Source organism: Macaca fascicularis, chromosome 2, assembly GCF_037993035.2.
Source record: "Macaca fascicularis isolate 582-1 chromosome 2, T2T-MFA8v1.1".
Classification (NCBI taxonomy): Eukaryota; Metazoa; Chordata; class Mammalia; order Primates; family Cercopithecidae; genus Macaca; species Macaca fascicularis.
The window spans coordinates 190,828,742-190,845,560 of NC_088376.1; the positions used below are offsets into that span (position 1 = coordinate 190,828,742).

Consider the following 16,819-nt stretch of genomic DNA (forward strand, 5'->3'; position numbering starts at 1 on the left):
CAGGAATAATGTGGGGAACATTTTAAAAAAGAATTAACTAACAGCAGTTGACAAAGCCTCCTGCCTTGAAAGAAAAATTTGGCCTACAAAGGACCACTGTTAAATCAGATTGGACAGGAGGTGATATCAAAGAAATATGCAGGTAGTAAGGGTATGAGACAAAAGTTCTAATTCATGAAGTTTGGGAAATACTGCTCTAGAGTACTTGGAATTCAAATTTATTCATTCAGTTAGTCACTTATTCACTCACACATTCATCATGTGGTCATTCATTCAATCCACAAATACTTATATTAAGCATCTACTCTGTACCAAGCACTGGGCTAGCTACAGGATATGCAGTAGTAGTGACAAAAATTCAGAGTTCCAGCCCTCATGAAGCTTCCTGTGTAAGGGAAGGGAGATTCCATATGCTTTCATGAAAAGCAGACTTTTTGTTTCTTAAAAAACAGAAAAAGATGTTCCTACTTAAACAGATTTTAAAAATACAACTGAAGTGACAAAAATACCCTCTCTGTAAATAAGTAACATCTAGTAGATGTGTTACCACTCAGAATTTCCATTACGAGAAATAAATGTACCGATCCGGGTGTCAGAAGTCACTTTGGGCCAGGTTACAAAAACACTGTTAATGTGAAAATACATCACTCCCATTATTCAGTATTATAAAATGAAGAAAAATCACTATTACTGCTCTAGTTAGTAAATGAAAGTGTATTTGCTTCTCACAAATGTTGGTTTGGTTTTGAATCTCCTGAAGTACCTATCTCCTGAGATGCTGGCTGAGCTTTAAGGACAGCTTGCAACACTGGATCTTCCCATGGGCCACCATCTCTAATGATTCGAGTCACCAGTTCCAGATTCACATTTCCATATCTGCGGAGGTGATTCTGGCATTCCTAGGAGAGAAAAATCATTTTGGCTCTGTGAATTTAAAGGGGTTAAAAACTAAACTTGATCATCATTGTCAGTAAAATGACTGATGGCCAGTGAGGCAGCTATTAAATTATAAAAGAGAAAGGGTTACTACTGTAACCTAAGTAGGGTGTCAAAACCCCATGAACACAAATAGGCTTTAATGCCAAAGGTTATACAGCAGTATCTGTATAATTGGACTTAGAAAATCCCAAACAGGGATGATGTGTAACCTAAGGGACACATCATTTCTAGGAAAAGAACCAGGTTGCAAAAAAATGAAAAATGTTCAGTTAAATTTATATAAAGGTTCATAAAGTTCCTCTTAACAATGGCAGGCAAGAGCCTGACAAGAAAAAAAGTGTGTGGTACGGCAGAGGGCGTGCGGTGCCTGCTAAATGTACAGTCTCTCTCTGGCTGGCAGGTAGACAAAAGTCTCCCGTCCTGATCTCAAATATATAATCTAAGTTGTGGTAGAAGGCTGCAAGATGGAGATTCTATTTCCCTTTGTTGGATAGTTAGATTTGCAGTTTTGGGATTTAAAAAATGACAGGTTAAAGAAATCTCTAAATAAGTAAATCCAACCTCTGCTTTAGATTTAAAATAAAGATGTATTGTTAAGTTGGGCAATAGTTGTGAATTTGTCCACACATTTTCTGGGTTTTTAAAAAAAGGTATTTGAAATGTTTTTTCAGAGAATCTGCTTGGACTTGTAACATGAAATTTGTAACAAGTCTGTAAGCAATGAATCTTAGTTTACTGAATTTATAAATCTCGTTTATTAGATTTAGATTTATAAGCTTTGTTTAGTTTGATTATGCTTTCTGATTAATTACATACTTTGTTAAATATTGTTGGTTTTTTTTTGAGATGGAGTCTCACTTTGTTGCCCAGGCTGGAGTGCAGTGGCACGATCTTGGCTCACTGCAACCTCTGCCTCCTGGGTTCAAGTGATTTTCCTGCCTCAGCCTCCCAACTAGCTGGGACTACAGGCTTGTGTCACCATGCCCAGCTAATTATTTGTATTTTTAGTAGAGACAGGGTTTCACCATGTTAGCCAGGACAGTCTCGATCTCTTGCCCTTGTGATCCGCCCACCTCGGCCTCCCAGAGTGCTGGGATTACAGGCGTGAGCCACCGTGTCCGGCCAAGGTATTGTTTTTAAAAATGGTTCAGAGAATCGAATTTGACAATTTAAAAAGATTAACTGAATATCTAGTAAAAGTATTATTTTCAAAAATGCATAAATAGAGCTTAAAGTGTTAAGAAAAAAACTAGATGTAGAAACTGGCGATGTTAAAAAAAAAAAGTGAGTGTTGTACATCAATCAAAACACAAGCAACTGCCAGAATTCTGTGCTCACAAAATCTCCCAGATATTAAAATCTCTCAGATATTAGTAGCAGTTATAAAGCACAGCTTCAGAATTTAAAAAACATATCTTCACAAATGTTACTTATTAGACGAATCAAGGCTACATATTCAAAGTGGCTACAAACACTTTGCTTTTATTAAACTCTCATATTCTTTCATAATTTGCTGAGATTATATAGTGATTTATATATGCCACATTGCATTCCTGGTTAAAATAGACAAAAGAGGTTTTACTTGTTTTATGAGAGAATAAAGTAGTAGAAGAAATCAAGCTTTAAAATAAAGAATCATTCAGTCAAGTAAAAACATCACTTGTAAATAGTCAAACGTTATGAAAATAAGTATCTTCTAAAAGGTATTTAAGGTTGGTCCCAAATTAAGCAATCAAGCAAACAAAAATCCTATAAACAATGGGCAAGTTACTTAACCTCTCAGCTCTATCAGTCAATTCCTCTGTAAAATGGATACTAAAACACCTACTTCATAGGATTGTTGTGAGGGTAAAGTAACGGTATACGGAGAGTGCTTGGAACAATGCCTAGCACCTCGGCAGCACTCAAAAGACATTAGCTATTATTTCTTCTAGTATTTTAACAGTTTGAATAAATCCTTTAGGGCATTTAATTTCCTTGGCATGAAATTAATTGCTGCATTTCCACATGTCAGCATGTTAAAGCATTCATTAAATATGTGGTAAATATAAAGATATGAATTTAACATACATGGAACATTGTAATGATTCTTGGCAACAGCTTCATGGGTAAAAACAAAGATCACCTGAAACCTCCCAAGGTAAGCAAGGTAGCAAGCTCCCAAATTACTCTAGACATACAGATGACTGCCCTGAAAATTCAACTACTGTAAGCTATCTTTTGGTCCAAGCAAAGCACAAGAAATAAGGTAAGTTGGACACTAGTCCCTGAGTCATTGGTGAGCTTAGTTCTGCTGCTCAGCCATGGGACAATCCATCTTTCTAGTTGTCTAAGGATAGGTGAGGCATCAGTCAGTGCTATGGGACTTAGAACTGGACTTAGACTAAGTCAAGACGTATTTCCAACTTCCTAAAGTTGGCTGAAAATAAGAAACACTTGGACCTCTTTTTAAAAAACAGATTCCTAGGACCTAATTTAGACCTACTGAATCAGAATTTCTAGGGGAAAGCCCTGATAATTTGAATATTTAACAACTCTCACCCACAGGCAACTTTGGAACACTTTTAAAATTACACCTCCCATATTTAGTGTATACTCCCATAAATGATTACATAATGAATTATATACTTGTACTCTTGCCGATCTTTGTTAAAAATTAGTAAACTACCTTCCATTCCTTTTTCTAAGATAAAAATGAATTATAAATGGTGTTTTTGTGGATGTACACTTCGGGGGTCAAAAATACCATATTTTGGAGAGCACTCCTATAGAGAACAGCTCAGGATAGGAAACAGATGAAATAAAGATTTCATTTTGGTCTGTTTAAAAAGACAAAGGAAGAAAGAACAATAAGCTTACAAATATTTTTTGGCTCCTTGTTCCTTAACTAGAATAGTGGCTTTTTTGGATGATATTCAAGGTAACACCTCCAAAGTGAATAAGGAAGCACTTAAATTACTGTAGAATTCACAACTTATTCTCTCCTTAGGGTATATATACACATTGTATTTTTCTTTCTTTTTTTTTTCTTTTTTTTTTTTTTTGAGACAGAGTCTCACTCTGTCGCCCAGGCTGGAGTGCAGTGGTGCGACCTTGGCTCACTGTAACCTGGGCCTCCCAGGTTCAAGCGTTTCTCCTGCCTCACCCTCCCGAGTAGCTGAGATTACAGGTGCCCATCACCATGCCTACCTAATTTTTGTATTATTAGTAGAGACAGGGTTTCACCATGTTGGCCAGGCTGGTATTGAACTCCTCACCTCAGGTGATCTGCCCACCTCGGTTTCCCAAAGTGCTGGGATTACAGGCGTGGGCCACCATACCCAGCCATACATATTGTATTTTTCTAGAATATTTACTTAAATAATAAATTGTGCCTCTATCTTAACTTAATCCTTTATTAAGTCATCAGTCTATTATTATTGATACCCACATTACACTGTGCTAAATATAATCCCCTTAATTACTTCCATTCAACTTTGTGTCTTTGCCAAAGGTGGAGAGAAAATACAACTCCATCACTTCTTTCAGAGTCCATTTCTTAATGTTTAACTCCAAAAGGAAGATTTCTTTTCCCTGAACTGGTTGCCGTTTTGGAGAAGGCACCTACAACATGTGTCTGTGAAGCTACAGATCAGTGTTCTGGCCATTCTACATAATTGGTCTGGATCCATCAGCAGTTTATCATAGGATGAAAGTCTTACTACTTTAATCTCAAATTTAAGGACTTCTGAACTTACCTACCTACTCATTCACCTATTGCACATCATGAATCCTTTTCTTCAGTCTGGTTTCTCTCACATCTCCCAAAATTCACCTTGTCTTTTCTTACCTATGCCATTTCTTATGTCATTCTCCTACAACTTCCATAAACGTATCTAAATCCTATCTTTTCACAATCCCACTTTCCCCAAGAAGCTTCTACGACTACCTTAATCCATAATAAACTTAATTTCTTCTCCTGCCATATTGAACATTTGTGCTACATTATGTAAGAGGAAGGCCTTGCATTACTATCTTAAGTGTTGACATCTTCTTAGGTGGTTAAAAGTTTTTTCAAACAGAGACAAAAAAGGAAAGATGTGCCAGAGAACTTTTTAATCAAAATAACTTTTTAATCAAAATAGGGTTTTATAGAAATCTGTGTAAATGGAAGCACTATGGAGTCTGAATGAAGATTCCAGAATAAAGCTAGAGACCACCACCTATCCAATTCACTCATAAGCAAGTTACTGCAGCAAATTAAGACAAAAATGTAAAAGGTCTTCAATATGGTTAATATTATAAAAACAATATTTGAATTACAGTAGTCTTTATAATACTTTGAAATGAGATGAGAATAATAAATCTTATTACACGTTCATTGGTTATCTCATAGCAAAGCATTTCATAAAGTTATAAAATTTAAGGATGTTATGCATTTTTCTTTTACAAAAAGGCAATCATGTTTAATTTGCCATTCTTTTTTTATGGTAGGTTCCTGAGGAATATTTACCTTGTATTTTCAAAAATTAATCATTCTGAGCTTGCCCATATAAAATAAAGGGGACAGTTATAACAATGAAAGAAGTTACTGTTTTTCAATACAAAGTTTTTACAAAGAAAATAACTTAAAATGAACGTTTGGAAGTATTTGCATTTATTACATGATTGCTGTTGCCAAAAATCAGTATGTCACCTATAATGCTTCTATTATGCCATTAAAAAACTTAAGAATTTTCTGTTGAAAAATTTTCAACTGGAGCATTTTAATGAGTTTTTAATTCATTAGTAAAAGTGGTTAGTATTAAAGAAAACATGGATTGACTTTAGGAATACAAATTTGGTAGTCAAATTTTGCATAATTCACGGAAGGCATTTTAAACTGAGCATCATGATTCAGAAAAGAAAATTTTCCTTTTTTTAATTTTGCTCATCTTTGTTTGGATTTATTATTTATTTAACTTTAAATTCTGGGATACATGTGCTGAACATGCAAGTTTGTTACATAGGTATACATGTACCATGGATTTTCTGCACCTCTCAACCCATCATCTAAGTTTTAAGCACCACATGCATTAGGTACTTGTCCTAATGCTCAGACAAGAAATTTTCTATCAAAAATATCCTTTTAACTTATGACCAAACATCAAAGTAAACTGAACCTAAAATCTGACTTCGTATTACTGTATCACTGTGATACAGTAATTTTGAAAATTTTTCAAAAATACACCATAATCACACTACTGTCAGTGACTTTATACTGTTGAATTTAAAACATTATTTTAGTTTTATCCTTTTTAAATGTACTTTTGTTTTATAACATATATAGTATGAGTACATGTGCATAAGTAATATACGCACAAAGGGGATATGTGCTTAAACTGTATTTTAAAAACTGTATGGTATATCAGAAGTCTGGAGACCCTGGTCTTAGGTATTACTTGTTTTTGTATTTGTGTTTGAGGCTGAATATAAAACTCATGTTTGTCTTCTATTGATTATCATGTCAGTTTTCTTCACCATCTCCTGATTTGTTTGTTCCTTGCCATTTCTACAATTCCCATTCTAGTCTAGGCCTTTGTTGACTACCACTCAGATCACCAAAGTAAAGTTTCTTCATCCCTCCCCATCCCTAATAAGGCAGTCTTTAGAAGGTTTTAAAATCTTAGACAATAAAGCTCTTAAGATAGCAGTATAAATAAAACATTTAAACCTGTGCTTTAGCCATATACATTACTGTAAACATATGAGTATATCTTTATAATAGATTAGGGAATATGGCATAGAAAGAATTCGAATGCTGGGTTGAGAGTAAGACTTAGGTCCTCATTCTGCTTCTATAAACCTCAACTCTGATGGGGCTTAATTTTCAGATATGTTAAATAAGGGAACTGGATTAATAATTTTTAAGATGACTGTCAGTCTCAAAATTATAAAAATGTATGAATGCCTATAAGTTACATTATTTGATTTTTTAAAATAAGTAGAATTATGTATTTACTGAGCTATTTAAGTATACCCTTTTTGGGACTTTGGAGTTGTCCCTTTTTTTGCAATTTCACTTACATTCATGGAAGATACTATGAACTCAACCTTGGCAAAAATGTACAGATCCTTTAAGAAAAAAATTTTTTAAACAAGATATCTTTCCAGTTAACTGATGATAACTGAGGTATTTATCCTCTTTAGTCATCTTTACTTAGAACATCTGTAACAGAGAACTGTTTTGCTAGCAGGTAAATAAGTCTCTATCAAATCCTTCATGCCCAAACAAAGGGAGAAGGAGAAAGTTTATAAGTACTACAGTTTAATTTGGTAGATCATGGCCTATGAGAGAGTAAAGAAGAAGCTCCAGTGAAAGACAACTACACCTCTCTTATGAGACTTTCTTACCTCTGTGTAATGGGGCTGGCTGCATTTAGTTTGGGTCATCCCTCATTCTCAATGGAAAGAATGCTGTCATGAAAAGCCATATATATATATATACACACACACACACACACACACCACACACATATATATATGTGTGTGTATATATATGTATATATATGTGTTTTTTTTCTTTTGAGACAGAGTTTCACTCTTGTTGCCCCGGCTGGAGTGCAATGGCGTGATCTCTACTCACTGCAACCTCTGCCTCCCAGGTTCAAGCGATTCTCCTGCCTCAGCCTCCCTGAGTAGCTGGTATTACAGGCACGAGCCACAACGACCTGCTAATTTTGCATTTTTAGTAGGGATGAGATTTCTCCATGTTGGTCAGGCTGGTCTAGATCTCCCAACCTCAGGTGATCTGCCCGTCTCGGCCTCCCAAAGTGCTGGGATTACAGGCGTGAACCACCACGCCCAGCCCATATATCTTATTTTTAATGTGGATATAAAAGTCACTCAGGATTTCTGTCCTTTAGGCTCTGCTGCATGCCTGATGCACTTCTGAGAAGCGGCAACAAGAATGAGATTGATCACACCCCAAATCCCTACCACCTGCTATTTCCTCCAGCCCTTGTTGTTACAAGCATGGGATAGCGGGGGACATGACTGGATACCACTAGAAGTTCTCTCTTTCTCTCTGTATTATTTTTTCCCCTCTCACACATTTCCCTGTTTCATCGCATTCAGTCAATCAAGTATTATTTGTTCTCCCGCCCCCCACCGTCAATCTGGTTTCATCCCTGAGCAATTGACATCAAGCTCCCATCCTAATTTCCAGCATTTATCATTATTATTTTCCCTCATTTTACATTATTTTTGTCATTTCATTGGGAATCTCGAAAACTGCTAGATATAATGATGATGAGGCAGATGCATCATATGAGAAATGTAAACAAAACTACTGGAAGTAAAAGGCTAAGAAGAAAATTTTTATAAGCCAGTAAATGGAACATTTGGCTCTAAGAATGAAGTTTCTTCTAGAAATAACAGAGAGGAAAAATTATAGGTAAGAAGAGTTAAAACTTTTTACTTGAACAACTGAGATTTTAGGAGATCAGAAATTCATGGAAGAAAATAATAAATCTAATAGCATGGTTTTGGTATTGTTGTAAAAATAAAAATCCAGGTAGTAAGACTTGAGAACTCATGCCCATCACCAGACAGGCTCTACTGCCTACCTTAAAAACAGTGACATGATCATTTTGCCAGGAATTATGCCAAGCACTTTACTCATTTAACCCATAAAGTTACTATGCAGCAAGTATAGTTATTGCCCCCATTTTACAAATAAATAAAGTGATACAGAAATTATGAAACTTGCCCAGGATGACACAGTGTAAGCAGCAAAGCTGGTAAACTCACGGTGGAAATACAGCGGGGGAAAGAGTAGTTTACTCAAATCCAACAAAGAATACCTTGGTATTCAAAGTGTGGTTCAGGGGCTGGCAGCATTAATTATCACCTTGGAGCTTATCAGAAATGCAGACTCTCAGGCCCCCTCCCACAACTACTGAATCATAATCTAAATTTTAACAAGATCCCCAGGTGATCTTTATGTACATTAAAATATGAGTAGGACTGTGTTTGTCCTACTTATAGGAGAAGAGAAAGAACACCACCTTATGCTGGTGTGAATCTGTATGAAAGATGTATGGAGATGAACCACTTGGGGAGCTAGGGTTTGTACTTGCACAGTACAATATATTAAAAATATTTCAAAAAGTGACATTTGGGGTTGTCACTGAATTAGTCACTTATCACAATTAGTGACTATTATCAATGTCAGTCAAAAGCCTGGATAATTTGTAAGCTTGGAAAATATAAGGTTTTAGGGAGGTATACATGAAGATTACATGTTGGCCCTTCCTGAGTTCCCAAGGGCCCAGGCCTGGGAAGCACCTACAGCAGAAGCTCAGGTCAGCAAATGAAGGATGTTTCTCTAAGTAAAGATAACATGAGAGCAAAAGGTGAAACCTCTCTTAGAAGGTAGGAGTTACAGGCTCAAGGAAATTCAGAGTAGGAAGAAGCCACAGTAACAAAAGTGGCAGAAATGGCAGAGACTTTTAAAAGGTGGGGTTGGGGGGTTAGTAGATGAGCTTTAGAATCAGCCAGGATTAGAGAGTGTCAAAGGATCAGAACAGGAGATAGAAAAGTATGCAAAACCGTTAACTTTTCCTTGAGAAATTTATTATTTTGATAACTGAATGGGCACCCTGCTTACAAGGGAAAAAATAAAGGAAATGTACCTTCACTAGTGTTATGTTTTTCATACATTTGAAGTGGAAGTTAAATATTGTCCCTCGTCTACTCCAAATATTTCAGTGGTTCCCATTATCAGTGGTCAGCTGACATCTCTATGAGGTATTTCTTTACCTCTCCATTTAATACTGAAATATCCTTCCCCAATATCACTATGCCAGCACTATCCCCATCCTCCTCCATTTTTCTCTAATGAATCTGTCAGTTTTTCATTTATAAAGGTTTGATTGTCTTTCTGTCCCTATACCAGAATTAATAACTCCACAATAGGAGGATTTTTCTATTTTGCTTACTACTGTTTTTCTCAGACCTTAGTGCAAAGCATACTGTGAGGACTCAATAAACATTTGCCGAGTAAAATTTTAAGAATGGATTACCGAGAATACAAGCGTCAAAAAAAAATGGAATGGAAAATTAATAAGTTTTAAATACTTGAATATATACTCTAATTGGAACAGAAGTTCCATGAGAACAGGTATTTTTACCACTTTTGCTGAATGTAAGAATGGTTAAAGTAGAATGTTCAATATAATGTACCTAATACAGCAGTCTGGTTGTCTATAAGCCTTTCTTTTAACACCATGGTAACAAATACAAGATACGTTGTCTGTATATTTCAGTTCTAAATGGGCAGTCAGGGAGACTTCACCCCTAGGGGGAGCTCAAAGTACATCTTCCTTTACTTCACCGAGTGGGTCAGGGTTGCTTCCCAGTAAGTAGTAAAAAGATCAAATGTCTTTCATCTACAGGAGAGGTCTTGAATCTTTTGTCATTCCCTTCTGAATTTACTCTCTTCTCTCCTATACCAAGTGCCCGAAAAAAAAAAAAAAAAAAAAAAAAAAAAATCTTCTGCCTCCTAGCTGGGGAAAGCTATTATGAGAGAGAAAATCAAGGTACAGCCAAGGGAAAAAGTGGCATGGGATAGACAGCTTGCTTCAAGTCTGGCAAAGAAGAATCGTTTTTCACCAGGGAAAGTTCTAGGAATCCACAAGGGTGGTAGCAGGCTCTTTTCTAGCAAATGTGGAATATGAATTCCAGCTAGGAACTGCTTGGGAATACAGTTAAAAATTAATTATATGAGTTGTCTTTATCAGCCAGTAATAACAGGATCTTAAACACTGTCATGTTAGCAACCATTAAAAACTTACAAGCAATAAATAACCAATAAGCTGTATTTAGCGAGAGCATAATGGTCTATTTTAAGTGTAAACAAAATGTGAAGTAGTAAACTGTTTTTTACCTGGAATGATCCAAGAATATCCTTTAAGGGCTCTTCATAAAACTCATCTCTTCCAAAGAACAGCAGCAACTCAAAGAAACTCCTAGAAAGAATAAGTGAATAACTTTCATTGCTTCTTTGAGTGTTTTGCTCCAATTAAAAGATTATCAACTAGTAACAGCTATCTAATATCAAATATTTGACTTAAAATTTTTTGGTTTAAAAAAATTGTACTGATCACCAGAATTCATATTATGTTTTCTGTAAGATTTTAAAAGAAGTGCCTTCAAGGAAAATACAAAGAAATATACTTACAGTTTTAGAACTATAGAATGAAACAATTATATTACTCATGCCTACTAATGACCACAATGCAATACAATTTAATGGCATACAAGGTCACAACAATGATAGAGCTATACATGGAAGGATGATCTAAAATGAACCCAAAGTCTGGCTTCACCATAATATAATAGGACTCCAGAGAAAATCCAAAATCTCATTTTTTTCTGGGTGATATAAGAGTTGGATAAAATTAACACAAAAACATAAGTTAGAGAATCACCATAAAACTCTTGGCCAACATTTATATTACAGCATATACTAACAACTATATCTAATAAATGACACATGGTTCCTCACACTAAGCTTACCTTGATTATCCCACTCATAACAGGATTGCTCAAATTCTGTAGTTCCTCATTTTTAAATAAATCATTTGGAAATACTGTTACTAAATATGTGCTCTTAATAATTTATGATTCATAAAGAAAAGAACATGAATGATTTCCTAATCATGAGCATGGAAAATTATAAAATTATTTATTGTTTAGCAATCCTAAAGTAGTACAAGTGACAAATCCCTCTAAATCTTAAATCTTAATTCATCTAGCAGATCCTCTAGTGTAACTACCTGAAGTTGTTTTTTTAATAAATGGTTTTTGCTTTTAATCAAAACAAATCACTAATAGACTAAAATTATAAAATATAACTATGAGAATATATATGCTTTTAAAATTAAAAGACCTAAATATTACACAGTTACACACTTACAGCACAATCACCATACTCCATAACCTGACATTTTTATAAATTTGACTACTACAAATTTTAAAATATCAACGGACCAAAAAACTTAAAACCAGTCCAAAGCAAACTGATACACGGAGAAAGATTATTTGATGATTTTCTTAATTTAAATGCTTCTACAAGTTAGGTTAAAAAAAATAAAAAGTCAATAACCTAGTAGAAAACTGCAAGAGAATATTTCACAGAAAATAAATGCAAGTGGATTTTTTTTTTTCAAATAGAAAAACATGCTCTTATTAATTGTCAGGCCAAAATTATAAAGATGAAATACTATTTCTCCTCTCATATTTATGAAAATAAAAGAGATGATGTATTCTATGATGGCTTTGGTGTATAGAAACAGGACTTGATAATCATCTTGTTGGAGGGAATGTAAATGTTCCTATACTCATCACAATTTAAAAGGTACACATACCATTTGACCTAGCAGTTCTACTTACAGAAATTTCATCCTCAAAATATACATACATAAGCTCAAAGACATAAACAACAATATACATTACAAATGGTTTATAGTAGCAAAAAACTGGAAATATACTGGAAATGTCTACCATAGGGTACTAGGTAAATTAAATATATCCATACAATGAAATATAATACAAATATTAATGGAACATTAGTGAGAATATAGCTACATCTATATGAATAAAAAAATTCCAAGATATATTGTTAAGCAAAGACACAGAGATACATATTCATCACATTATCTTTGTGTAAATGGGAATGGAGGTGAGGGGTCAAGGGGTGGAGGGAACATATACACCAATACATAAAGTTTGTACATTGTCAGACTATCTAGCAGGATATCCAGCAAAGCAACTGACTCTGCAAAGGGCAAATAAGAACTAGGGGTCAGAAATGAAAGGCAGAATTATTTTTTGTTATTAATCCTTTTGTAATTTTTCATTTTACTATTAATAAGTATAAAACAAGCCCACCAAAAAGTGCCTCTGGAGTCTTCTCTATTCCTAGTAACAAAGCACTAATTCACATCTATCTCATCTTTAAACATCTAATGGACCTCCACTCTAGACATTCCATACTTACTCAAAATCCATGTTCAACACAGCAGTTATTATGTTCCTAAAACAGAAATGAACCCACTACTCACCAACTTTACAAACTGCTGTTTGGACTGTACCATCTAAAGCACCGATGGTAGTGTGCATGCACCACTACCAGTTACCTAAATAACATGGTCCAACTCCATGATAATGATATTAAAGAGAGAAAAACCACATGCAAAGTAATAGTAAATAAAGGCAAAACACATCAAACCTTTTCCTTAGAGGAAGTTTTAAGGAAGACAGCAAGTACTTATGAAGTAAGAAAAGGCTGAAATTACTGTAAGAAACTGAAATATATGTAGAATTAGAAACCTCGTTTCCAACCTGTTGTATTTCCTATTGACTCTATAAATAATCAACTACATGTTTAGAGATCAACTTGTATAGCCCTCCTTATGGAAGAAAACTCTGTAGGGTGCAAACTGAATGAGTCCAAAATAGTATAAAGTAGAAGCCCATAATAAGTAACAGCCTACAGCAAGGCTAGTAAACTACTGCTCACAGGCCAAATCTGGCCCGAGGAAGGCCAGTTTTTGTACAGTACATGAGATATGAATGGTTAGCCATATTTAAATTTTTTTAAGTCAAAAGAATAGTATTTCATGGTGGGTGAAAATTACATGAAATACAATGATCAGTGCTAATATATAAGGTATTATTGGAACACAGTCATATCCATTTATTTACATATTGACTATAGCTGCTTTCATACCACAGTGGTAGAGTTGACCAGTGACAACACAGACCTATTGTAGGCAGAGAGCCTATAATGTTTAGTATCTGGTCCTTTACAGACCCATGGTCTAGCTGTTTAGGTTTGAATCTCAGCTCCACTACTTAATTGATGAGTATCCCTGGGCAAGTTACTTAATATCTCAATGCTTCAGTTTCTTTATTTATAAAACACAAGTAATAATATTAGTAACCACCTCTTGAAAAGCACTTGGCATAATTCCTGGCACTTAGTGCTATAGGTATTTGCTGATTAATAACATAGTACAACCATTATTTATTAACATGTCACCATCCAGATTTTCTTCAACAATCTATGAGGAAACACAAGATCTTCAGAAGTTTGTTCTGCTCAGCTATACATATGTCAATTTTGTTGAACTGTAACAGACTAATTATTCTTAAACTGTAAAGATTTTTTTAAAATGTCTGATTAAACTCATCAAAAGATTTCTTTCCAAAAATTTATTATTGTATCATAATATTTATCAGTTTTTCATGTTGAACATGTTTAATGTTTCTACAATAAATGTGTTTAATACATTTTTTTACCATGTTTTAATATGTTAATAGTTTATACATTTATAAAAAATTTGAGTCCAAATTATAAGTTATGTACGGTTCATTTACCTAAATTGAAATAATTATCCAGGATATTCCCAAACAAAATGATTTACAGTTCCCCCTTGAATAACGCGGATTTAAACTGTGCAGGTCTACTTATAAACAAACTCAGACTTCTGCTAACCCTGAGACGGCAAGATTAACCCCTCTTCTTCCTCTTCCTCAGCAAATTCAACATGAAAACAAGGATGAAGACCTTTATAATGATCCTCTTCCACTTAAGAATGAATATATTTTCTTTTCTTTATGGTTTTCTTAATAACACTTACTCTCTAGCTTCCTTTATTATAAGAATTCAGTGTATTATACATATAACATACAAAATGTGTGTGCACCAACACTCTGTATTATTGGTAAGGCTCCCTACCAACAGCAGGCTATTAGTACTTAAATTCTGGGGGAGTCAAAAGTTATATGTGAATATGACTGCATGGGGGAGGGTGGTCAGCACCCCAACTCCTGCATTGTTCAAGGGTCAACTGTATATACAGACAAACATAATTTGTAGTAGGACAAATACATGCTAAATGATATGTGTTTTGAATTTTTAAAAAAATCTGTGATACATAATCATACTTATTTGCCTTTCATCAATCAGTATCTTCCTATTTGCTATGCAAGCAAATAACTAGAGTACTACTAAAGTCCCTATTTATGAAACAAACTGATTTTGTCATTTGGATGCTAGGAATTCAGACCATATTTTCCTATATACAGTTATGCATCACTTACTAAAAGAGATACATTCGAGAAATGCATCCTTAGGCCACTGTGTCATTATGCAAACATCAGAGTATGCTTATACAAACCTAGCTGGTGTTGCCTACTATACCTCTAAGCTATATAGTATACAGCCTATTGCTCTTAGGCTACAAATTTGTTCAGCACATTTGTATACTGAATGTTATATGCAACTGTAACACAATGGTTAAGTATTTGTGTATCTAAACACAGAAAAGGTACAGTAAAAGTACTCTATTATAATCTTATGGGACCACTGTCATATATGTGGTCAGTCATTGACCAAAATGTCATTCTGTGGCATATGACTGTATTACAAATGGTAATAAAGTACCAGACTTCCCTAAAACACACAGACAGACATAGTGTGTTTGATAGTGATAACCAGAATTATTATTCTTTTTTGGATTTCTGTAGCATATTAGTAAGTTTTACACTAAAATACAAGAAAGATTTGTGCATTTATCTACCATAGGAAAATTCCACTAAATATGATACTTAACTATCCAAATAAAAGAAATCCACTTAACCAATTTAAGTAAAGGAAAATTAGGTCTACTCTACGTGAGTCAAACAATAATATAATAAACTTTTACCCACATTTTATTTAAACCACTCAACTTTTAACAAGTTTTCTATATATACTAACTGAAGCTTTGTTATCTCACAGAAATTTCTATTCAGTAACAAAGAGCATTTGATTGTGGGTAACGCTGACATACTCAACTATTCCAGTGCACTTAATCTTCAAAATACTTTCTTCAGTAACATCTTTACTGAGGGAGGAAAAAGTTAACATTTTGTTCACACACACACACACACACACACACACACAAGTGCCCACTTATCCACAGGGGATATTACCAGACCCCTTCTCTTCCACTGGATGGCTTAAACCACGGATAGTACCTAACCCAATTTTCATCAATTTGAACATGTTTCTGTTCACGTCTCCCACTCACAAATGTAACGCCTTTTCCATCTTAATTAAGCACCTTAACATGCACTGTGTGGCTTTAAATTTTGCAGTTTGAGGTGGGACAATAAAACTAGCATGAGTTTCTTTGTCCCTCACAATTTCAGAGATAGGAAATTTGTTCTCACTGTGAGATTTTAACAACCTCAGCATACAATATTTTTTTCTGAAGTTGAGAACTTTCACCTTTTCAATTGAAGCACTTTATAGCTTCTCTTTGGCATATATGAATTACCGGCATCACTACTCTTGGCTTTGGGGCCATTATTAAGTAAAATAAGGGTTACTTAAACACAAACACTGTGATACTCATGATAGTTGATCTGATAACCTAGAGGGCTACGAAATGACTAATGGGCAGGCAGCGTACACAGTGTAGATACACTAAACAAAGGGATAATTCACATCCTAGTTGGGATGGTGTGAGATTTCATCATGCTACTCAGAATGGCCTGTAATTTTAAAATGTATTATTTCTGGAATATTCTATTTAACATTTTTGGACCATAGTTGACTATGGCTAAAAAACCGCAGAAAGTGAATCCACAGATGAGGGGAGAGTACTGTACGGACAAAACTAAAGAAACTGTACATTGTATTTTCCATAGTATGAGTCACTAGGTACCTTTAATAATTCTCCCTCTGAAAGCAATTAAAATGAGCTTGCCTTGGCTACAAATTCAAATGGCTACACCAGTATATTCTTCCCCACATTTCTAGACTAGAAGGAAAACTGCCAGTGTGGACTTGGAGCTAAGCAGAAAA

The 16,819-nt window shown here is 34.7% G+C and overlaps 2 protein-coding genes across 16 annotated transcripts in view; one reads left to right on the forward strand and one right to left on the reverse strand.

The window, feature by feature from the left end:
• Nucleotides 1-16,819, forward strand: part of LOC135964368 (uncharacterized) — a 94,981-nt gene that overhangs the window by 22,871 nt on the left and 55,291 nt on the right. The window lies entirely within an intron of this gene.
• ZNF654 (zinc finger protein 654) overlaps nucleotides 1-16,819 on the reverse strand; it is an 82,633-nt gene that overhangs the window by 17,661 nt on the left and 48,153 nt on the right. For 8 of the 15 annotated variants that reach the window (XM_074033657.1, XM_065539291.1, XM_045385307.2 and 5 more), the window contains one exon: nucleotides 10,847-10,928. Coding sequence is in view for 4 of the 15 variants with exons in the window: in XM_045385307.2 (XP_045241242.2) it covers nucleotides 10,847-10,928 (82 nt within the window). In the remaining 11 variants the exon portion in view is untranslated. Of the gene's footprint in view, nucleotides 1-763; nucleotides 900-10,846; nucleotides 10,929-16,819 lie in introns of all 15 variants that reach the window. The other 7 variants (XM_074033659.1, XM_045385310.2, XM_065539293.1 and 4 more) reach the window with 1 other exon arrangement.